Below are 24,773 nucleotides of genomic sequence, written 5' to 3'. Positions count from 1 at the left end.
AGTGACAACACAAGCCAGCAGTGAATGCTCCTGTTAACTAGCACCATGTCTGTATCGAAGCCTGATGGTCCTTCTTCCTCTGTGCCATAGAGCTCCATTGTTGTCCTGAAACTATTGACAAAAAAATGTCCTCAACAAAGGCTTTATTCCCTCATTTGCTAAAAACTACATTGACCAAGCATTATAGGAAATTACTGAACCTTTTCAGGACCATTGCCCTCCCGATTCGCCAGGTACTGGAAGCTTCTTTCACGTCGCCGAGCTGTGATCACGTGGTGGACGGAGCATGCTGCTCCAACCTCGTTGGTGGGGATCTGTAGGTAGGCTGAAGCAGGCTTTCTCTGACAGTTCTCAGCCTGGAGACATGGAAAGTCAGGTGGAGCCTCATGGACTGTGAGAGATGGAGGCGGATGTTTGTGTTGTCAGCACAGTCCAGTGCATTATTCAGGTGAACACTCAGGTACCCGTCTCACTGTCTGTTCCCTGGGTGTTCACTTGTGGAGGAGGAGAATGCTTCACCTGCAGAGGTCCACCGCAAGCTCTTTTTGTTTCCCTGCATTGATCTGGAGGTGGTTGATCCACAGATCCCTGGATCAGTGTTCTCAGTTTCATAGCAAGGCGTCGCTAACATGTAGCTTCAACAATGCTGTTCTGTCTGTTCATGCAGACAACAGCGTGTTGAGCTCTACAATCTCCTGGAAGTCCAACATCCAACTTTTTGGATACAACTTTTCTCTAATATTGCCCATTCTTTGCTTTTACAGCAGTGTTCATGGTGGATGTTTCTAGCTAACAGCAAAGCTCACTGCTGTATCTTCTGTAAGTCGCTTCATTTGTTGTGAAATATTGATGTGAAAGCAGCAGAAAAAGGCTTCGATACCAAACGTTAAAAAAGACCTGCTGACATTTAGAACAACAGAAACAGAAGAAGAACGTGTCATTTACATTCATCTACATGGAAAACAGATGATAGTTGAATCTGTGTTCGCTGTGTTGTGGTGGATGTTCAGACTCAGACAATAAAGTCAAAAACCTGGACGATTTCACCCGAACCAAAATACGCCCCAAACAGACGCCAGAGTGCAAACTCAAAGAGTCAAAACCACGAGTCTGAAAAAGTCGACTTTATTTCTATCAAAGAATGAACCAAGTGAACATTTTACATCATATTTTTGTTGTTTTTTAAAATTTCCTTTAAATACAAAATTCACAGTTTAAGTGATGATACAAGATGAGATGCCATAAATAGTTTGATTCAAAAACAAACACTGGGCTGAAAAACAAAGAAAGGACCAATGAGAAGAATGGGGGGAGGTTAAATCTGGCGAGGGACAGACAGTTTCCACAGACCTCAGAAACACACTTGCTGAACAAGTGCAAAAATATTCCAAGAACTTCGTTTGTGACTCTTATCTACAGAACAATAAATAGACCTGCATTTGGAATAACGTTGTAAAATTGAGGTTTTGATTTTGTCTGATTAATCACGTATGAAAACTGCTACATGCTTTATTAATGTTCATATACTGAATCACAAAAAACACACCACAAGATGAAGCAACATTCAAAGAACCTGAAGATGAAGATAAAACTGGTCAGAAACAAGAAAACTGAATTTTCTGTTGTCAAGAGCAGAAAAACGTTTCTGTGGTTTATTATCAACCAACCAAAATAGAACTGGATTATCTGGTTTTCAAGTGAGTCTGCTGAGGCTTTAACTTTTACATTTGCTGATTTTTAATGCTGAAAAGTAAAATAATCACATAAAAATAAGACTTCTGCTTCTGACCTTTAGAATAAAAGCACATTTGAAAAGTTACAGATACTTGAAAATATATATGTTCAGTTTATTTTCCATTTTTCATGAAGACAAAGGAAAAAAGCAGAAATGTTGCTGTGTTATCGCCACAAAGGTCATTGTGTGTGTGAAGTGGAGGGTGGGGGGGCGGCACGGCAGACACCGACTGACCGGCGCTCAGTGTAGCATGGGTGGAGACGAACCAGCAGCTACTCTCAGGAAGGAAGACTGCTGCAGACCAGAACATCATCTATGTCCCTGAGACACCGTGGGTACCTGTGCAGCAGCGCAGCTAGCAGCTAGCAGCAGAGCTAGCAGAGGCTCTCTCCTGAGTGTGTGTGTGTGTGTGTTCCTGTGTGTCTCAGTGCCAGTACATAGTCATAGCCTTGCCTGGCCACATGATAATAAGATTTAAAGTGAAAACAGCAACATTTCTGAGCGGTATCATTGTTGCGCCGCTGTCATAAAGACACCCGGGCGGCTACCAACACACAGGACGCTGCACTTGTTTCCAAATTGCAGTGAAGAAACAATCAACAGCACTTTGGAAAGAAGAGAGAAGAAAGAAGCACATTCACTGAGGTGAAACTGTCGTAATTCAATGGAGAAATAACAGTTTGTGTTGCTTCTTGCAAACAAGTAACTACATCAGGGGTCGGTGTCAGGGTGGAGGGAGAGGAGAAGGAAACACGAGGAGAAAAATCAGACAGAAGTGGTGCCAGCAGTCAGCCTTCATTTCCCAGATGATCACACCTGGCACCTGACAGAGCTGTAGACTGAAAGTGAAGCTTATAGGGAACCAGTCTAAACACTGATGGAGTCATGACAACCATTACACCCAACATTTCATTCACAATGATACGTTAAAGCAAAAAAAAAAAAAGAAAAAGAAAAAAAAGTAATAGTTCAAATAAAAAAACTGTAGAGTCTGCCATAGTTATTATTCATCACGTTTGTGCTTTTATTATGAAGGTCAGATGTCTAAACAGGAAGTCTGATATTTGTACTTATATTTGGGTCTGATAAGCAAACCTGCCCCTTGGCAAATCTAATGAAGTTCATATATTCTGGATTTGTGAGATGAAACAAACAAGACAACTGAACGTGTCCTTTTGTTTTGAAAGAATTCCATCTGCTTCCTGCTGTCGCAGTTTTAAACTGAGATTCAGCATGAATATATTTCAATATGTTGTTTTCTAAATGGGAAATATTTTCAGAGATGTCTGAAACCTGCGGGCTGGTGGACGGAGGCGTCACTACAGCAGCTTGTTTTCAAGGCGCCTGACGTCCCACACGGGTGGAGTTTGTTCCCATTTTACGCGACCCCTCCCGGTCTACAATGACACAGAGCCACAGTGATGTCTGTCAATGAAGAAGCTGCTTACCTCGCCTGCCACAGTCCCTCAGCAAGGAGCCTTCACTGCGTCACAAAGCTTGCAGAATATTTCAGGAGGTTCAGTGCACTTCCTGGTCCGGCCAGGTGCACACAACTATGGACAGACCAGAGGGTCATATCAGACCAGGAAGCAGTTTGTGTGCTAACTATGAAGTTGTTGAGTAAGAAGTGATTGTAAGAAGCTAAAACCATGAAATAAGATGAAGGCTTGATCTGCCTTCAGCCACGCTGATGTAGATTTAGTTAAACACATAAAACGAGAACGTGGATGTTTGTCTGCATCTGTGTTTTGGCTGTTTTTCTCGTGTCACTTGTTCAACAAGCTGCTGTAGTGTTGATTCATTCTGCTGATCCAGCATCTTTATCTCGTCTTTCTTCCCTCTGTGTGATGAAGGCACATGAAGTCAGCGTGACTCTCGGTGTGTGTACAGTACAGCTGATCTTGCTGATGGAGTTGAAGTGTTCTATGATCGACCTGTGGCTGCGGCGCTACCTCAACCAGAACCTGCCCCGTGACCTCCAGGTGTGTCCCCGCTGTCCACCGGGGGGCGTCATGAGGCCAGACAATACAGAGACAAACAGAAACCATTTTGGTGCATCTCCATGATCCCTTGAACAATTTAAAAACAGCACATAGAAAAGGACAGGATACAGCTCTATGAGTGCGTTACAGAAGTGGTCCTCTATCTCTGCAGGACTATACCATCTGGATGTTTCTACTGTCTCACAGCTACTTGAGTTTCTCCTCGTTGTTGTTGTTGTTGTTGTTGTTGTGGAGGCTGAGGTTCAGGTCAAAGCCTGACTGCTTCCTCAGAGCACGCGGCATCAGCTTCTTCTTCAAAAACAGTTTCTGGAGGAAGCGGTTGCTGATGCTGAAGGGACAGTAGTTGTGGATGAAGTACATGAGGCCGACACCGGGCCCGGCGAAGTAACGGATGAGCGGCTGCGGCGACAGCAGCGCCTGGACGATGGCGTCGATGACGGGGCTGAGATCGGGGTTGGCCTGGCTCGCGTAGCTCTGGAAGAGCTCCTTGGTCTCGGTCACGTAGTCCTCGCCGTAGTCCTCGAGCAGTGCCGGAGACAGACTCTGCAGCAGCTGCTTGTGTTGCTGCTCCCAGTAGGTGTGGTTACTGGACTGACCTGCAGAGACAGCAGAGTTTAGGGTTACCACAGCAACAACCAACAGTGACTAATCCTGGCTGCTCCAGTGTTGCTGCCCTATAAACCACACTGGCTGAATTTAGTGGATTCATCATTTACTTCATTGTAACATACGTTCTATTCATCTCATCTGCATTCAACTTTTCATTTTCAGGGCTGCTCTGACTTTAAAGAAACATGATGAGGATATTAGCAGACTTCCCAGCATGCATTGTTTGAGAGTTCAAACTCTCCAGAGACTTGTCTGTTTGTAGTATGAAGGAAACAGATGATGATGATGGAAACTGTTTCATACATGTTAATATACGTCCAGCGTGTTTCTTTTCATAGTGATGGTGTTATAAAACTATATATTAACAAATTTACCATATATATAGAAATCCTAACACCTGACATTCTGTCCTCATTGACAGAAAAAATAGTTTGCCAACATCTCCATTCACAACACATATGACTGGCAGACAAACTCATAGAACAGGAGTTACATCCAGTAACTATTTAATGCACTTTGCTGAGGTTAGTTAGTTAGTTAGTTAGTTAATTGCTTAGGTTAAGGAAAAGATCCTGGTTTGGGCTCAAATACGTATGTTCATGTTATGTACGTGACGTAATTTCAGCACGTTCTGTAAGTTAAATAAGTCACGTTCAGTTCCACTCAGGAAATGAGCAGCTGTCTCCTGGCTGAAAGTCCTGTCCTTACAAATGAAACAAATGAACCCAACAAAGTGTTGTTTAATAAGCTATAATATGAGAATATGAGGTCTGGATGGTCTGCGGTGGTCTGTGGGGCCTCCTGGCTTACTTGTAGTCCAAAAACATGTCTTAAATGCCTTTAATCAGAGCCTCTCCACCTGGTGAACAGCCACGTGTGTGAAGCCGACTGGATGTCAAAAAATCCTTTTGGTTTGACGCCTCAGCAGCCAACAGACCAATAAATGTTCCAGTTTTAATAGCTGGGCCGGAGAAACATGTGTTGTAACACATTTCATACAAACTGAGCAGAGCTGAGCTGCTGACATCTCTCATTTTTCTGTCTCAGTGTGAGGTTTGAGGTTCGGTGCTGCGAGCAGGATGTCAACACAAAGTCTGGATAAAGTTCATCGTCTCGGTCGGCCGTCAGCCAAACGGAGCTGAAACATCAGGATTAAGAGTTTGAATAGAAACCTGTTCCTTTAGGATTAAAGCGAAAACAGCAGGATAAAGTGTGCCCGGCTCGCTGTTTACACCACCACTGCTACGTCCAATCAGTCATCACTGACTGATTATCTAAACACTCCTCCACCGCTGGCCTCGGCCAGTGATCCCGATATCTGCTCCTCATCTCAACATAATTAACTCGTTAAGTTGTGGTTTCTCTGAGACCCTGGAGTCTCCTGAGCACTGCGACCACAGCACAGTGAGTTATTAACACGATGACGTTGTGTTATTCAAACCCACACCAAGAATAAGAACTGAGGAAAAACTGAGGTTTTCTATTGGCCAACAGTCTGGCTCTGAGTGACTCTTCGTCCTCCAGCACTCTAATCATATCCATCCATCCTGCGGGAGTTTCAAAATCAAAAGTCAGCAATTAGTCCTCTCTGTGAGAACAGATGGCGTGTCCCACATGTGGCCCTCATTACGAGACCATTCTCCTCGGCAGGAGGCCGATGGAGTCAGATCACTCTCAGTAATAACGAATGCACAGAGAGCTGCGCTCCTCTTCCTCTTCCTGTCATGGACTAAAGGCCTTGTATACTGCGGTTCGGGCCCGTGTTGAACATGACGAGGCCTCCTATGGAAGCAGATCAGCCTCCGTATTAATGGATGCACTCATGCATTTTAGGATGTATATAGAAATGACTCGCTCCACGTTGATATTTCTTATCGTATATAAATGTAAAACAAGGAGTGCAGTTTAATCCTGACCAATCAGGATCGACAGATATCTGAATGGCTGTTTCTATGTCTCACCTCATCACTTGCTTGATCCCTTCATCATAACTTTTCTGTTCTGTCTGGCAGCCAAACAAATGTTTTGATAATTAAACCACCCTCTTTGCTGTTTAACCCCCATGGATTGTGTTTGTTTCCTGGAATAATGATGATCTCACTTCACGTGGACCTCTGTTAACCTTCTGAAGGCTCACGTCAGGTACATATAGATTTGGCAGCACTGCTGATAAGACAGCTGATCCGTGTCAGAAACATGCATGAACATGTGGACACGTGGTCAGACCGCTGAATAATCGGCTGGTGCAGAGGTTTGTGCTGTTACCTGTCTTGTATGAGGAGGGCAGGATGGTGGAGACTTGGACCCCCCAGGGCTCCAGCTCATGTCGCAGAGTGTTGGTGAAGAGGTTCAGGGCTGCTTTAGATGCTCCGTATGCTGCCAGACAGGGAAACGGCTGGTCACCTGAAAACACAGGTAGAACTTCATCATGACATGAGAAGCAGCAGCAGCAGAAGAAGAAGAAGCAGAGGAAGCAGAGAAAAAAGAGAAAGAAGGGTCAGAGTTCATTTATTCTTCCTCAAAGTTGTCGCTCTGCTGACTGCTGCCTTCACCTCTGCTGGAAACAGTTACTGCTTTATTCAGATCAGCAGATACAGCAGAGTCATCCAGTCCTGACAGCTCATCGTCAATATACAGCCTCCTGCAGATGGAAACCCTCCAGGATCGGCTGGAGGCTCGATGTGGCCAACCAGCAGGAGCACAAACCCACAGGAGAAGGAGGAGGAGACTCAAGCCTCTGGCGACAGGTCAGAGTTCAGATCGAAGTCAGACCTCCTGGCAGTGAGAGGAGGGAGTCTTTGTGAGGAGAACATGATGTCGATGCGTTGCACTTGCAGGTACGGACTCAACTGAACCGTCTCATTATGAGCTTTTCAAGTCGGGAAATACACTGCAGATGTTTCTGCTCCTCAGACGATGATCCCTGAAGGATCAGGTGACCTCAGGTGAGGTCTGAGGCTGTGGTGGTCTGAAAGGCAGAGGAGGAGGCCTGTCCTGAAAACAATGACCAGACGAAGAAATGATAACCCTCTCTAGAGGTGAGTGGTGGCGTCTGCAGAGTCTGCAGAGCTGCTACCCCCTGCTGGTCTTCTCTTACTTTGCTGTGTTCGGGACTTTTCTGGGCGGTGGGCGTGTAGCCTCCAGCCAATGACAATGTGCAGGGTGGGAGGGTGGGGCTCTGTGAAAACATTGTTTTCTCTTTCTGCCTTTAAAGGGAAAACTACAGCAGGAACTTCACAGTTTGTTTGGGATCACTTCCTTTATGTCCACAGTGAACTTGGACCTGGAGGAGGGACATTTTTGACTCTAATCATAACAACCTGTTTTGCCTTAATATATCCAAGCAAGTACCAGCTGACACTGAGTGAAAGTTCACCTGGACAGGTCACCCGTCAACAGGACCGACACAGAGGCACCGGTCACACCTGTGGGCAGGTAATGGATCATCTGCATGTCCTCAGAGTGTGGGAGGAAACTGTCTTCACTGATTTACTCTGATTCTCTCATTAACACTTTGTGTAACTTATCATGTGGTGACTTATTATTGATCAAACCAGAATTTAAAGTCTGCACACGACATCTCTAAAGGTCTAACAGACCATGAAACCTGCTGATCACATGACTTCTGTGAACAGGGGACAGTTCTGACTGATCAGGTTGTGCTGACGACTGAGGAGCTGCAGCCATGTTTGTTTACTTTGGCAGTTTGAAGGCAGCAGTCAGTTCATCTCTGGTTCAGTTGTTCTCGAACGTTCAGATGTATTATAGAATCTGTGTGTGTGTGTGTGTGTGTGTGTTGGACACACACCTGCAGGGCTGGAGATGGTGATGATGCGTCCTTTGGCCTGTCGCAGCAGTGGCAGGAAGCTCCTGGTGACGCTCAGCGTGCCGAAGAAGTTGACCTCCATGCAGCCGCGGAAATTTGACATCAGCGACAGCTCGGAGTCTCCGAAGTTCACACACACTCCAGCGTTGTTCACCAACCCCCACAGACCTGCCGAACACACACACAGCAAAGGTAAGACATGTGTTTCCTCACAGTTCCTGGAGCTCGGTGATCAGAGCCTGAGTATGTGTCTTATGATGGACAAAACTGAAGTCTTCCAAATCCACCCTATCCAAAGCTGACAGTATTTCCTTTTCAATCGACAACTCTCCTGTTCCCCCCCCCCCTCAGGTTAAGAGCTTGGGTGTCATACTTGATGGCTCTCTATCCTTCCACTCCCATATCAATAATACCACACGGCCTGCTTACTTTCATCTACGCAACATAAACCGTCTCCGCCCCTCCCTCACCCCCCACACTGCCTCCATCCTTGTACAGGGTCTTGTCACCTCCCGCATTGACTGTTGTAATTCCCTCCTCTTTGGTCTCCCTCAAAAATCCCTTCATAAGCTCCAACTGGTCCAGAACTCAGCTGCTCGTATCATCACCAAAACCCCTTCATATCACCACATTACCCCTGCACTTCAGCACTGGCTCCCTATTAAGTTCAGAATTAATTTTAAAATACTCCTCCACACGTTCGAGGCCATCCACAATCTTGCCCCTCCTTATCTGACTAATCTTCTCCAAACTGCCATTCCCTCTCGCTCCCTCCGTTCCTCCTCCTCCTCCATCCTCCTCACTGTCCCCTCCGCCCGCCTCAGTACTATGGGGAGTAGAGCTTCAGTTGCTCTGCTCCCCAGCTCTGGAATGCACTTCCCCCCGACATCCGCAATATTGCCTCGCTACCCCTGCTCAAATCCAGACTCAAAACTCGTCTGTTTCAGTTCACGTATTCACTATGACTTTTTAAACTCTGTTTAGTTTTCTCTTGTGTTTACATCCTCTGAGCTTTTAATGTGTCTTGTTTTTACTATTGTTTATCTTTGTATAGTGTCCTTGAGTGTTTTGAAAGGCGCTTATAAATAAAATGCATTATTATTATTATTATTATTATTATTATTATTATTATCAGAGGTGGGGTCCCTCTGGGGTCAACACTGGGTCCACTGCTGTTCGGTTAGTGCTGAGCGACCACACACAGATGACACACTTGTTTACCCCTGCGGACACAAAGCCTGTTAAATCCCTTCGGAGCATCACAGGGACATCCGGACACATCTTCCTGCTGCTCAACAAGAACGTCACAAGCTCAAATTAAAAGTTAATGTTATTATTTAAACTATTTCTGATTTGTCATTTAGCATCTGTCTCCCCGGAGAGTCCCACACAGCTCATAAACCTGGGTGTTAGGGGTGGGCGGTATGGCCCTCAGATAAAATGATATTTCTGAGTATTTCTGTAACCACGATACTCTCGATAAAAAATATCTCAACTAAATATGGAGTACGGCTTGCCGAGGATTCCGTGGTGCTGTGCTGAGCCGATGCAACTGCTGGCTAGGTTTAGATCTGACAGCAGCTGTTGACTTCCTGCTGTCGTACTCAGATGGCTGCTTCTGCTTGAGGTGGTGAGATAAGTTTGTTATGTTGCCCCTTCGTTGTTGATCTTCCTGCGCTTCTTACATGTTACTGTGGTTTGTTCTTCATTTGATCTTTCATAGCCAAAACACCTCGCTCCTCTTTGGATGTAGCTCCTTCACCGTGGAGCGACGTGGCTTTAGTTTTCAGCGTAGCAACAACAATACTGGCATCATCACCATCTGAATTTTTCAAATCATATTCAAAACTACTTATATGCTCATTTTGAATGTGATGCAGCAACATGTTTCAAACACTTTGGGACAACAAAAGATTGGGAAAGTTGTGTTATCAAGATGGAGATGGAATGAAAGATGGGAGAGCTAAAGGCGCTAACCATTGGGAGTACCGGGAGTGAAGCATCACGTGACTCATGGAGACGTGGCTGAATGAACTCCCACCAGACGCTCATGTTACTTTGGAAAATTTTCATTTTCATCTGCTGATAGCAGACAGGCGAGCGACAGAGTGCGGTTAGAGGAAGGGTGGAGGCATGGCGATGTTTGCAAACAACAGATGGTGTAACCGAGGACACATCAGTGTAAAGGAGCAGCACTGCACAAGAGACTTGGAGCTGCTAGACTGAACAAACTGGTCAGGAGAGCTGCTTCTGTCCTGGACTGCCCTCTGGACTCCATCGAGGAGGTGGGTGAGAGGATGATGTTTGCCAAGCTGACATCAATCATGGAAAACCCCTCCCCTCGTATCTGGATTTAAAACTTAAAGCGTCACTGTGCACTTGTGAAAAAGTGGCGTTTTTCTTTTTCTAAAGTTTTCTCTTTATTCAACACGTGCACCATCTGTCTGACAGTCGCCTCTGACTGTGAGCAGATATGACCGTAATCACTATACACCGCCGACACAGGACGCCGTGAGGTCAGCCTCTCCCGCTCTCTCTCTCTCTTGTGCGAGTGTAAACAAGCCTCGCTCACACTCATCTGAGGCGGCTGACCCAGAATCCCACGCTTTGTTTGCCGAGCCACTGTGGAGCTTTGTTTAGGCCTGAACCGCTCAGAGCTGATAAAAGATTACGAGGAACAGAACATCCAGGTTGGCAGACAGTCAAACACCTGAACGGCCGCCCAGGTAACTTCCTGTCTGCACATGGTAAAAACTCAAAACTGCAGACGTGACCATGATGGGCTCTAACAGAACGAATAAAAACAGCCCAAAGGAAACCAAAATGAGCTGTAACACAGTCCTCAAGTGTGAAAAGAAACAGGATGAAATAAAAGTTTAGAATAATCAGTTTTAAAACGTTCTGGATTACATCACAGTTTCATGGTTAGATAGTATAATTTGTTTGTATTTTTTGCATAGGATCATTTATTTCATAAAATATCTGTAAAGACATTATTGCATCATTTAAATGAGAGTGACCCTGTAAAGCCTCCATAGGTGATGAGTTCCTGAGCCACTGGCCTGGGGTCAGTAATGTCACGGGTCTCGAAGTCACAGCATCATCATATATAGAAATATATTTTTATTGGTTATTGTTTGGCCTTTTAATTGTACTTTAATTGTTTGATTAATGGAAAGTAAGGCTGCACTTTCCCTCTGAGATTATTATTATTATCGATCGATCGATCCATTTCAAACTGTCGGAGGAGTCGTTAGCGACAGTCGACTGTGTCACGCCGCAGCTAAGAACTCCTCGAACAACTGATGAATCAGTGAAATACCTACAAATCTACCTCAAACACCTGTCTGCACTGAGGGCTCAGTCTCCACCAATCACAGCCTGCAGCAGGGAACACACACACACACACAGTTCTAGAGAGAGTGTATGAGAGTGTAAGTGACCTTTCCTTCCAGTTCATAATCACATCCACCCACACACACACACACACACACACACACACACACACACACACTCACACTCTGTCTCTCTCTCTCTATGTTCTCTTTCTCTGCCTCTCTCTCTCTCTGTTCTCTCTCTCTGTCTCTCTCCGCCCCCCCCCGCCTCTCTCTCTGTGTATCCTCAGATGACTCGGAGGTAAAGTCAGCAGCCTGAACCGTCTAATTACAAAGCCAGTGGGAGCTGCAGGTCTCAGCCAATCACAGAGCGAGCCAGGGGACGCTCTGCTCTGATTTATGTGTGTGAAACATGAGACCAAACCACTCGTCTGCTTCAACACTGAATCTCCTCAGATGTTCGTCTTCACTGAGATCAGTTCAAGCTGTTGCTTTGTTTCGGGCATCAGCGCCTCCTCCGCTGTGTCTGCGTGTCAGTGATTTCCTAGAAGGCCCTCAAACATTCCTGTGCATGTGACGCACTCTGCCATTAAATACTGAAAACACACACTGTGTATTTAAAGGTACAGTCGACCTCGTCAAACTGCTCAGAGTGCAACGACTTCAGCCTGAGAAGTGAAGTCTGGAGTCCAACCTGTTGAGCTGAGGAGACACAGTGTGCATCAGCACACCTGTACACCTGCTCTGTGACAACACAGTGTCAGCCCCCAGGTCCTCTAACACCTGTACACCTGCTCTGTGACAACACAATGTCAGCTCCCAGGTCCTCTAACACCTGTACACCTGCTCTGTGACAGCACAATGTCAGCTTTCAGGTCCTCTAACACCTGTACACCTGCTCTGTGACAACACAATGTCAGCTTTCATGTCCTCTGGCCACGAGACCTTTTCACAGTTTAAAAGCATGAGACAGTGAACTGCAGTGAACGGCACAGCTGTTACCTCATCTGTAGACGTGTGACTCAGGCAAAGTGTAATGATTAAGCTGATCAAACTGAAAGTGGCTAAATGTTATCTCTGTTATTAAATGAGTTACAGATGTCTTTGGGAATAAAGCCAACGATCTGATTCACAACCAGAAGGTTTGGCTTCAGGAGCCGGTCTGTACCTTTAAGGCCCAGTTTGGCCTTAGTGTCCAGCAGCGCCTGCTGGACCTGCTGTGGCTGGGTAATGTCCACCTGGAGGAGGGTGAGGCGGGGGGAGCAGGTCCTCTGCAGCTCTCTGGCTCCGTCTCCTGATAGGTCCAACACTGTGGCAAACACCTGGAAGCCCAGAGTGTCCAGATGCTTTGCCGCTGCGTTCCCGAAACCAGAGTCACAGCCTGCGGGGACACAGGGACAGACTTATTATCAGCGGTTTGTATCGATCAATAAAAACCTTTACTTTCTAGAAACTGATGACTGATGTGTCTCTTTAGGCCTACGCTTCCTCGTCCTCCCTGTGCAGAGTGGAACAAGAAGCAGTCACATTCATTGTAGTGTCGGCTTCAGTCACAGACTTTTCCAAGTCAGCAAATATATATATATATGGGGCAGATGTGTTTTACAGAGGGGCAGATATGTGACTACAATACAGATGAAGCCCATGATATTCTCGTTTTACAGCAGGCACACACGAGCATTTAGCACAACTACTGAAAACCCCGGACAAGAAGAAACAGGACATCATCCAACAACAAAAAGCCCTGAGAAAAAATGGAGCAAAATGTTTCTAAAGAGCAGAGAAATAAGTGCTGATTTTACAGCGTAACATCAGTAGACGAGTGTCTGATTTTAGAGCCTAATAAAAGAGTTTAACATGCTGCTGCAGTCATGACGTGCTCCACTGAAGTTTCTGACAAACTGAAGAAACTCATCCATAAAAACCGACATGAAGGTTTAAATCTCATCTGGGCGAGACGCAAGCTTCTTCCTGCAGGGTTGGCAGGGAAGAGAAGCAGATTGGATCAGTGTGTTGAAGCTTAATCTGAGGTTTAGATCACGCCGATCAACTTTCACCTGCATCGCGTCAAACAGGGCAGACATAATCCTCCTCTTCCTGCTGCAGCTCTTATTGGCTCGTCACCCTGCAGATGTTTGGATGTGTCGGTAACAGACGTGACAGCTGCAGCCAGTGCAGGTTTGGACTGAGAGCTCAGTCATCAGCTGCAGCCTCAACTGGCACATATGGAGATGATGATAATATCTGGGTTGTAATTTACTGCCTCGAGGTTTTAGTAACACTGTTCAGTTCTTGTTTGTAGAGGAATAAATTCAGTCCTACATGCGCAGTTACACTAAACAATCAGATTTAATAATAGTACATTATACAGGAATAAATATGATGCCATTCAAAAGGCAGAATTTAATGGTGAAATCAATTCTTTTTGCTCAGGGTGATGAAGTTGGGGGCAGCCTAGAGGTTGGAGAAGCGGCTTTCGATCGGAAGGTCGCTGGGTCGATTCCCCCACCGGAATGGCAGAAAATTTGGGTGTGGTGGAGTATACCCTCCCCCTCCATTAGCCGGCTGATGTGCCCTTGAGCAAGGCACTTAACCCCCCCAATATGCTCCCTGGGCGCTTGATTGCAGCCCACTGCTCCTGTGTGGTTCACTGCATGCTGCATGTGTGTGTGTTGCTTCAGACAGAGATGGGTGAAATGCAGAGAATAATTTCCCAGTCTTGGGATCAATAGAGTAAATTAAAAAAATAAAAATAAAAAAAAGGTAAATCCTCCGGGGAGTCACAATGGAGGAAGCTCTCCTAGCTTATTAGCTGTATTTTTACTGCAGCTCCTCTGCCACAGTATGAACAACTGAGACCTGATTCACACACAGTTCAGACACTGGAGGACATCATAAACTGTGGAGACTTATTTTTCCCTATTCAGCAGCTCTTCATTGAATGAAATGAGGAACAATCCTGAGAACGAAATGTCAGGAGAACAGTACAGAGAAACCGACAGCGGTTCCCCGCTGGTTAGCATGTTAGCAGTTTGCTGAACTTTGCTGAACGACATTCATTCACTCATTTGGTCGTATTATATCCGCTGGTAGAAGTTCTCTGGATTTTACGCTGCGCTGCTGCTGTTGATCAGTTTGTCAGGACAGTTATTCTTTTACTTCCTTTTCCAAAGCCACATGTGAAATAACAAAGTGGCCTCGATCTCGGTTCTCGTCTTCTGGGTCCTGCACAAACCTCATCAGTTTGTAATGTTTGCAGTCGTGATGCTTTCTATCGCTCCTGAGTAAAACCTAACGAGCACTTGGCCCCCGCTTACTTTCTTTTAAAACAGTTATTTCTGAGCGTCCTCATCACGGAGGTGATGTGAGATGAGGCCAGATTCGGTTCTCAGTTTCAGGTCTGTGCAGAACTCTGGTTCTGGCTTACATGCACTGATGGTGGTAGCACAGTTGTACGCCTGACACATTAATAAAACTTTATTCTCTCCTCATTTGCTCACAGAGAACTGAAATATCTTTTCGGAGTGAAACATTCTTACATCTTGAGCAGACAAAAAACAGAACCCCCAAGTCGACACGTCCACATATGTTTTCCCAGAAGGGTGCAGGTCCCTCAGAGACAGGGACCTGTCACGTACCCCACGCCTCCCCAGTTTCCCAGAAGTCCCAGCACCTACAACCTGATCCGCGGCAGTACTCGCTGTTCCGTTTGTTCTTTTGTGCGGCGGGGGTCTGAAAGAACTCTGCTGGCGAGAGCGTCAAGGCGTTGGCACGCTGCTTCACTCTGTGTCCTTGGAGGGTTTCCAGAGTCACGTCCCGAAAGGAAAAAAAAAGTGAAGACTGGCTCCAGAAATAAATACCACCACTCTACTCCACAGTCTCCAACCTGATTCATAACTACACACACAAGCACACACAGTGCACGCGTGTGCGTGTGTGTGTGTGTGTGTGTGTGTGTCAGGGGGTTCAGGCTTCATGATGTCAGATCTCACACACTCAAACAACACCGAAACAAGGCAGTGGAGCACAGTTATAAATCTTCAGCAGAACAAAAGGACAAACCAGCAACAACAATCACAAACACAACAATAACAACAAATATAACAACAACAGCAAGCACAAACACATCAACAATAACAACAAACATAACAACAACAAACACAACAATAACAACAAACATAACAACAACAAACAACAATAACAACAACAAGCACAAACACATAAACAATAACAACAACAACAAACTCAACAATAACAACAACAAGCACAACATGGACACAGATCTGTGCAGATTTTTAGATCTTAACACCTGAACAAAACTGTGTCGAGTAAAAACGAAAACAACAACCATCTCGTTCATGAAGCAACAGCTGGGCCTGGATCCAGACATCCAGCTCTTCTCTGTCTGCTGATGTTTACACTATGAGTTAAAGTCAACATCTGTTTAGCTGTGTGTGTCATCCTGTACATTTCTCCTCTACACTGTCTGTATGTTTTTTGAGAGCTCCTGGTACGTGCCAACATATTTGGCCCGTCAAGTTGAACAGACACAGGACAGTGTCGGCAGAGAGCTCGATCACTGCTGGCAGCAGATGTGCAGATGTGTGCTGCAGAATGCATGACACGGGGCTCTGTAAAGAGCTGCAGCAGCTCTCAGACCACACACTGTCCTACATTCTTCATTCTGTCCACTGCTGACCTCTCACAGCAAGCTTTAATATTTGCTCTGAGGGCAATGGGTGAAGTGGACTCGGGTTTCAGATAGACTGACAGAGATGCCTCTCTGGCCGATGAACGCTGGCTCCACCCCGCTGTCAGACCCCTGTGAGGACAGCTGGGGGTTCCCCTCTGAAACACGAGCTCGCGGGAACACCCCCAGTGTAAACGGGCCGTTAAAAGCAGACGGTTCATGTCCATAATGGAGCCAGTTTGAGCATGTGGCCTTGGTATCGCTGCAGGAGACACACTCGGCTCTGAGGAGAAGCAGCATTACATAACGGGGCCGGGGCTCCGAGGGGCCCCTCAGATGAAGAAATAAACGGGGATCTGACAGATGAGCACTGAGAAATGTACGGGGTCAAAACACACATCTGTCTCTGGGCGGAGGCCTCAACATCTGCACACAACAGCTCCACGCTCACGTACAGAAATTCAGCTACACGCAGGTTAGACTCCGAGCTTAATCAGGCCACTGGATTTCATTTTACTTCATGACCTGAAACATTAAAAGTAAGCACGTGAAGGCCAAAGTAAAAGTTACACAGTGCCAGCTCCGTAAAAAAGCAATAAATATGTGAATCTAACAAGGTTCAAGGTTCCTTTATTTGTCATTCTGCAACACAGGGTCGCACAACAAAATGCAAGGTGTAGTTATTTTATGCCACACAAGAAAACCTGTAGTTTCTGTGGAGTGTGGAGGATGATTTATGGAGTGCTCTGTAGTCTGCTGCTCCAGCAGCTGCATATCAGACAGCAGCAGGTGAACAGACTATGACTGCTGGGTTTGTCTTCAGTGTCTTTGGACTCTGCAGATGCCTCCCCTCACTGAAATCACCAGAGATGTTCCCTCCTCTCCCGCACAAGCCACGTCAGTTTGTAATGTTTGCAGTCACCAAGATGTCTATCTAACCTCAGTAATACTTAACAAGCACTTGGCCCCCACTTGCTGTCTTTCAAAACACAGTCGTTTCTGAGCTTCCTTTATCAGGATGAAGATGTGAGATGACCATGACAGGTTTTCTGTGACGCTGATTCCCATGAAAAGAGCACTACAGTTACATGTATTACACAATCTATGGAATAGTTACTATAACTTCCTGTACTGTCTGAAAAATCCAATAAAATGTATTTTGAAAAGATGTGAAAGCTCTGCAGCTTACCATTGACTAGCTGATTAATAAATTAATTTTGATACACAGAGTGCAGTAGTTTAGCGGCTGTTTCGTCCCGTCTCTGAACTGCACTTTCATCTACGATCACATGTCGGAGCACTTTTTCAAAAGTGAAATGTGATTTAACTAAGAGAGAGTTTATCATGGAATTAAGACAATACACCTGAACTTATCAACATTTAAGTACACACACGCTTACCTAAATGCCAGCTGCATTTCTGTATATACATTTAAGTATATCCTGTTGGAAGTGCGGCAAACACATCTTTCTTATCAACAAAAGCTTGAAGTGCATTTGTTTGTTCATTTGTTAGGGAACATATGTCATCCAGCAAACCGACACGATAGCAGATTCAACACATTGTATCAAACATACTAATAAACAGTTGTGATTGGACGGACCTGGGCAAGGTCGACTGGAAATCTGTGTTTCTATATTCATTTTATTATTTTTATTTTTCTCCTGTAGAAGTATTAGCTGACAAATTTTGGCATCCATCGACAAGTAATGACACCATCTGATCCAGAGAGCTGCGAGCTGTTCCTGAGCAGTCAGGAGGGGGCGCATGGGGTTTTATGGGTCCTTGAGGAGAACCCCTGAGAAGGTTATAGGGATCCTTGAACATGTTGAAGAGGTGTTGGGGGTTAGGGGTTCTTAAGGAGATTACAAAGGTCCCTGGAGAGATTATAGTGGTTCCTGCAGAGCTTCTATAGATCCTTCATGGGGTTCTCCAAGAGGTTCTAAGGCTATTTAATGATTTCATGTGCGTCTTTGAGGAGGTATTGAGAGTCATGAGGTTTCATGAGGTCATGAGGTTCTTGGTTTCCTTGATCAGGCCTTGGTTTCCTTGGGTCCCTGATGAGATTGTAGGAGTCAATCATTATGTTCTGGGGTGCTTGACAGCATTCTAGTGATCCCTGAAAACGTTTTACAAGGACTCAACTATTGAGCAACATTTAATGAAATGTTCCTGCTGTTTGTTCTGTAGCATCCATCGTCCCTGTGTGTGAAAACACGGTCACATGGTGCAGGTCTTCATTGCTTCATCACTTGGAAAACTCTGTCATAACAAACTCTGATCCAGATGCGAGCAGAGACCGTGTGGCAGGAAGAGGAAGAGTGTTTTTCTACCTTCAAATAACTGCAGATGACCGACCATCAAGTACTGCCGAGCAAACATTATGTAGAGATCTGTTACTGAACGCAGTCTGAGTGTGAGAGGTTGTCCTCATCGCTGTGCAATCAGAGGGCAGACAAAATGTTCATCTTCATCTTCATCTTCATCCAGGAATCAGCTACAACCAGTTTTTCTTCCATCACGTGAAAGAGTGACCTGATCTGCACTGATTGGCTCTACATTTATCACGAAGTTAAACTGCTGATGAACCTTAAGCAACTAAGAAGAGAGGAGGAGGAGAGGAAGGGAAATGATGAAGATGTTTAAAGAAAGAAAGGACAGGGTAGAAAATTTTATGGAAAGACACTGAGTGAATAGAATAGAACAGAATAAAATACAGCAGAATAGAACAGAACAGAACATGATAGAATAGAACAGAACATGATAGAATAGAACAGAATACAGCAAAATAGAACACAATAGAATAGATCAGGGATGTGGACATTGGTTCAGAGGCCTGGAACCAGACTACCTCAACAGTACCGTGACAGGAGCCACTGAAAGTTCATGGCCTTCAGAAAACCACATTTCTACATCAGTCTGACAGCGTTGGCCCAGTTTTAACGCTGTGCTCGACATTCTGTTAGAAAGTTGTCTGACAGTAAAAACAAAATGATCAGTGTAGTATAAACGAAGCGGTGTTCATGTCATGAGAGGTTTCCTGCAAGTGACGGCAGGACGCCAGCCGGCAGCGCTGCCCAATCAGTGAGCCCTGTGACTTCAAACCTCATCCTTCGAGGAATGTGCCTCAAACAGTTCAATTAGCTTTCTAAGAGGTTTACTGGGGCCTTTTTTTCCACCCGCTGCTCTTATTTCCAGAGTGACCCCACACTGGCCTTCACCAGCTTTCAGCAGAGCCAATTAAGAACGAGCTGTTGATTGAGATCTCGGCTCTGGACACGTTTTAAATCTCCTCTTAGATTTGTCTGTTTTACTGCATCAAAGCCAACGCTTGTTAGGTCTGGAGGGCGAGACGGCTTCCAGGCTGTAATCAGATCTAAGTTCTTTTCTTCCTCACTGAGCTGAAACATGAATTCATAAGAAGCGGTCTATCACAGGGTAAGTGGAACGGTTGCATAATCCCTTTATCTCTGCGGTTTATGGCTTTTTGTGTTTGCATACATGCAATGATGTTTGGCTCCGGCTTGTAAATGCCACATGGAAAGACGTGATATTGAACTGGGATTTAGAACTGTGTTGCCTTGACACCAGACGACCTCCTGAAGCACTACCGCTTGGCCAATAGACAGCTTAGTATGCAGTATATGTTGATCTGGTGTGGGATTACCTCAGCACGGCACAAAGACTGACATTTATGACCCGAAATCAAGCTGAATTGGACTGAGTGAACCGCCATGTGGACTGATTTACTCCATGTGCATTTGTAGCACAGTGGATGTGGAAAGAGCGTGGATAACTAAGGGTCCATCATTTCCTTTTTATCCTCTACAAAGCTTTCTGGAAAGACCTTTGCAAGCATTTATGAGAGAATGACCATATACCTCCTTGAATTGATTCCAATAAATTGATAACCAAGACCAAGTTTTTTGGTCAGTAGTCATGCTGGTATATAATTCATCACATGTAGTAACTAAAACGATCAATTGATTCACTGACCCACACTGGATTATCAGAGATTTTGATAATAATTCAAGTTATTTTTCAAGCAATAAATAAATAAATCAAAAATCAGGAGATGAATTGTTCATGAAAATATGTTTTAGTTGCACCCCAAATCTGGAAAACACAGATTTAATTTACAATTAAAGAAGAAAAATGAATGAATGAATTTCTAATCTTGCACATTATTAGTACCAAATTACACAAATGTTCCAAGGAAATTAATCTGATGTACAAACCTATAAAATAAAGCAGTACTGGAACGTGCGTCCCTCAAAGACAACAGGCTATAAAGCAACAGTTTTATTTGTATATCTCAGCATCACAAATCAAAAATTTGCCTGAAGGGTATCAGGCAGAAGAGCCCCTCTGGCCGACTACCCCCAAAGATAAAGTCTACTTTTTACTCAAATGAAGTAACATAATGACAAAAACTCCCCATGCTTAGCAGGTATGTTCACTATCTTAGTTTAGCATGTTAGCATGATAACATTTTCTAATTAGCAGTAAACACCAGCTGAGGATGTTGTTGATGTCATTACTTCTGCAGGTATTTGGTCACAAAGCTAATGTGCCGAACACATTAAACCTGCTGATGGCGCCACATGAAAACCCAGAAGAAACACTTTCTCCTGAGGGGGACATGAGGGTCTGAACCACGTTTCATCCAAGAGATATTTCACACAAAACACAAGATGAAAAATCTGCAGTTCTCTGAAGTAATCAGGATTCATTGTGCAGCGACCATGAACGTCTGTCCAAAGTGTTAACACAAATGTTAAAACACCGACATGCCAGCAATCAGTTTTCTGTTATTATTACAGGATGTGTTATATCCAAGGTTATTATGCGCTCGTTGGATCTAGTCAGTTCGGACAGCAGCAGTTCAGGAGACAGTTACACAGGAATGGACACAGTTCACCATCACCTGATTACCTTTACTGAACAAAACTGTAGTTTTCCTGCATGTCCTGCGGGTGCTCACGGTCGGCCACAGGAGGTCAAGCTCCTGAACACCTGCTGCAGGTAATCATCGTACGTGACTGCACACATTCATGGTGGGAGTTGACATTTTGCTGGAGGCTCTGAAAAGGCTGAAGTGTGCCCTCCCTAAACACTGTTTCTCTGGGTTTATTGTGTGTCTGAGTGACCTAGATTTCTTTGATCCTGATCAAACAAGCACTCCTTCCTGCGTGGGAGGTGGCTGCTGGAGATGTAGACCACACCTATGTTCAAAGTCTGAAAATGTTTGCACACAGGCAATTTGACACATGAGCACTGCTGGGGGGGCTTTAAAAAGACAAAAGAAAGCAGTAAATGGCCTCGTGGGAGTTACAGTTGTTGAACGTTAACTGAAGAGTTGTTGTTTTACGTTCTCATGTGATCGTAGTGTTAATATTCCACTGCCCAGTTCAGCTGTGGATACTGATTGTCTCTGAATACAGACAGAAAAACAAGTTTTAGCTGCTGGTGCTGCTCTGTATGTGGCAGGTCCAGTTTTGTTGGATTTTGAGTTGCCTGTTGTGCACCTTTAGTCCACAAGACGGCAGAGCATGCTGACAGAATGTGGTGCTGAATTCACGTTTCCTTATATTTTACTGATGTTTTGTTGTAGGTTCCATTCAGCTGTGTTGATGTAATTGTGTGAGTTACACTTGTGTATTGTTGTTAACTTTGAAACAAGACTCTCTGAATACAAGTTTAAGTATCGTCTGATATCAGAACAGAATGATTGAGTATTTGAATCAGTGTGCAAAATAATTGTCCCATTAGCGACTGATCCCAGAGGTGAATTGTGACTGATTAGCGATAGCGTGTTGCACTAACCAGGTGTTTGCTGTTAGCTCTCCATCCACAGTGGTTTCCCAATTAGCCCTGTGAGCCATCACCAAGACTCTAGAAACATCCATAGGACAAGGACCAACGGATTCAGTTTACTGGGCCACTTTCTGGGCTAACCGGTCCTGAACAAGTTCTGAATCTACTGTCTGCCCTGAAGCCTCCGGTGGTTTGTATTCTTTTCAGCGGGTGACTGAAGTACGTTGGAATGAAGTACTGAAGGATGAGTAAGTGAATTAAGGTTTACAGATACGATCGGGTCAGTCACCACCTACACTGTGGGAAACGCTCCACCACACAGATCTGCATCACCGGTTTAACAGTCGTCAGCATCGGACTTAGAGTGCGAGGCTGTGACTATTTCCTGGAAACACTTTGTACCAGTGCAGACTTGGCCGATAGCAACTGAACATGAAAAACAAGTTCAAAAAACAGCTGCTGGTTCCAGCCTGTGACAGTGAAGATCTGACAGTTTGTCATCAGTCACACTAAAGCGAGTGTGTGGATGAATAAAATAAGACACCTGAAGACGTCAGCGTGGGCTGCGGGCAGGTATCACCTGACACCGTGCACAACAAATGATTACCTGAAAGAATAACGGGCAGATTCATCGCTGATGAAAAACATCACAGGCACTCGATTCATCTCCATGAAAACCGTTCTCTCAGCGCTCGAATTAAAAACAGATTACGGCATCTATCACATGGAGGAAACAGCAGGTAACACGACACAGCAGCCCGGCCAGCAAAGCGTCCGTCCGTCTCCATGGTGACGCCTGTTTCCTACCTTTCAGTTACCCGAGGACACGTTCGAAAGTTTCCACTGTAAGTCTCGTTCTGTGCTCGAGGGCGATTACATGAGCGAACAGTTACACAAAGGCAGAGCGTGGTGTTATTAAACAGTCACATTAATCTGCAGATCTGATTATCTCGTTAACCACGACACAAAGCGCTCAGAGCCAGCTGGCCGTCAGGCAACAACAATGTGATTAAGTCTGCATGGAGGCCGATCCAAGCACACACACACACGCGCGTGCACGCACACACACACACACAGATCCATAAACTAATCAGTCCTCTTATCACACTCATTTCCACGACGCTCCGATAACACAAAGTGGGACAAAAACCACTCGTCAGGGACCTGTGAACTCTGCGTCCTCACACCCTTTTAATGTGAAGGGGAATCCCCCCCCCCCAGCCTATTGTTCATGAAGTTTGTTCCCCAACAAACACACACACACACACACAGTCAGAGTCTCTGTGGGATCACATCACCTCCCTGATCTGAGCAGCGATACAATGGTTTTTAAAAGTGGGTTCAGAGCAGCGTGACCGGCTCTGTGATCATTCACACTCACACAAAAGGTTACGAAACTTTTCCCTTTAACCTCTTACAGGCTGTGTGAGTCTCTGCCGGCTGCAGCCACGGGACACCCCCACCTCTCCTCCACATCCTTTTTTACACATTTCACCAAAATTGTAATTCCTGAACACATCTGCGATCTTTGGCAATTTGAACTGAAACTTTTGTCAGTTTGAAGTTGAAGTTTGACAAAAATAATGAGTTTTTAATGATCGTGAATGACTGAAAATTTGTTCCAATTTCAGGAAAAATCTTTTCTTCTGAATGTTGCTGATGAAGTTTCAGCTGGAAGCGGTTCATGATGGGAGAGGAAGTTCTACCAATTCATAGTCCACATCACGTGTCAACCTTGTATCTCCTTTTTTGGTGGTTTTCATTCCTTCACATCAGCTGAAGGATTTCACGTTCCCCCAAAAAGTTCATGTTTTAGAGATACAAGGTTTTACTACTACTAAAACTACTAAAAAGCACGCTTTCACTTCTAGGCTTCCAGGTGTAAAAAATGATGCTACATCCTAAAATAACAGCACAGTCAGGATTTTTCTTTGTTTTTGTGTGCGCCTACAAGCCACACACACACCTGAAAGAGTGGGCGGGGCCTCGTCTTACCAGTGATGAAGACCGCCTTGCCGTGGGCAGGCAGGGCTGGTTGCGGACCGGTCCTGGCGGCGGAATACAGGCAGCAGGCGAGGCCGAGTAGCGCCAGCAGCAGCACGGCAGGCAGGCAGAAAGCCCACAGCCGCTCCACCAGCACAGTGGCCCCCAGCCAGGCCACCAGGGGGGGCGCTGCGCTCAGGTGGGACGCCAAAATCTTCTTCATGGCTCCGCCAATGAACACAGTCAAGACACCCAGGTAAATCCAGAAGGGAAGTGTGTAATCGTCCATCATCAGAGGAGAGCTAGAAGAGGTTCACCTTATGTACCTGTCTGTCTGATTTACCTGTCTGTCTGATTTACCTGTCTGTCTGCCTGTTCTTCCTTTGCTCCTGTTTCAAATGAAAATGTAAGAAAGAGACATCAGTGTGCTCCGGTGTTTCTGTCTGTTCTCGTCCCTCAGTCAGTGTGTATGTCTCTCGACCGCTCTCCCTCTCTGCTGCACACACTCTGTCCGTGGCTGCAGTCGGTCGTCCCCTGACTCTCTCTCTCCGGCTCTCTGTATATATAGAGGAGCTGCAGGGGAGGAGGGACTACAGGCTGCAGCCTAATCTGCACCCCCCCCACAGACACACACAGACTCACACACGCACATACACACACACTCACATAAATACTCACACACACTCTCACACTCACATGCTCACGTACTCACACACGCACATACACACACTCACACATGCACGCCTATCTAGACACACACACACACACACACACA

At 45.3% G+C, this 24,773-nt stretch overlaps 1 protein-coding gene across 1 annotated transcript; it reads right to left on the bottom strand.

Moving 5' to 3' along the window:
* Positions 1-1,109: 1,109 nt before the first annotated feature.
* On the bottom strand, positions 1,110-24,520 carry hsd11b2 (hydroxysteroid (11-beta) dehydrogenase 2). The gene is made up of 5 exons (XM_041950793.1): positions 24,011-24,520; positions 12,677-12,889; positions 8,156-8,341; positions 6,613-6,750; positions 1,110-4,334 (listed from the first exon to the last, which is right to left on the bottom strand). Exons 1-5 carry the CDS (start codon positions 24,288-24,290, stop codon positions 3,925-3,927), a joined length of 1,227 nt encoding a protein of 408 aa, XP_041806727.1. The 5' UTR covers positions 24,291-24,520; the 3' UTR covers positions 1,110-3,924.
* Between the last annotated feature and the right edge of the window lie 253 nt (positions 24,521-24,773).

The sequence above is a fragment of the Chelmon rostratus genome, chromosome 1 (genome assembly GCF_017976325.1).
Source record: "Chelmon rostratus isolate fCheRos1 chromosome 1, fCheRos1.pri, whole genome shotgun sequence".
NCBI lineage: Eukaryota > Metazoa > Chordata > Actinopteri > Chaetodontiformes > Chaetodontidae > Chelmon > Chelmon rostratus.
This window is presented reverse-complemented; position numbering and strand designations above follow the sequence as displayed.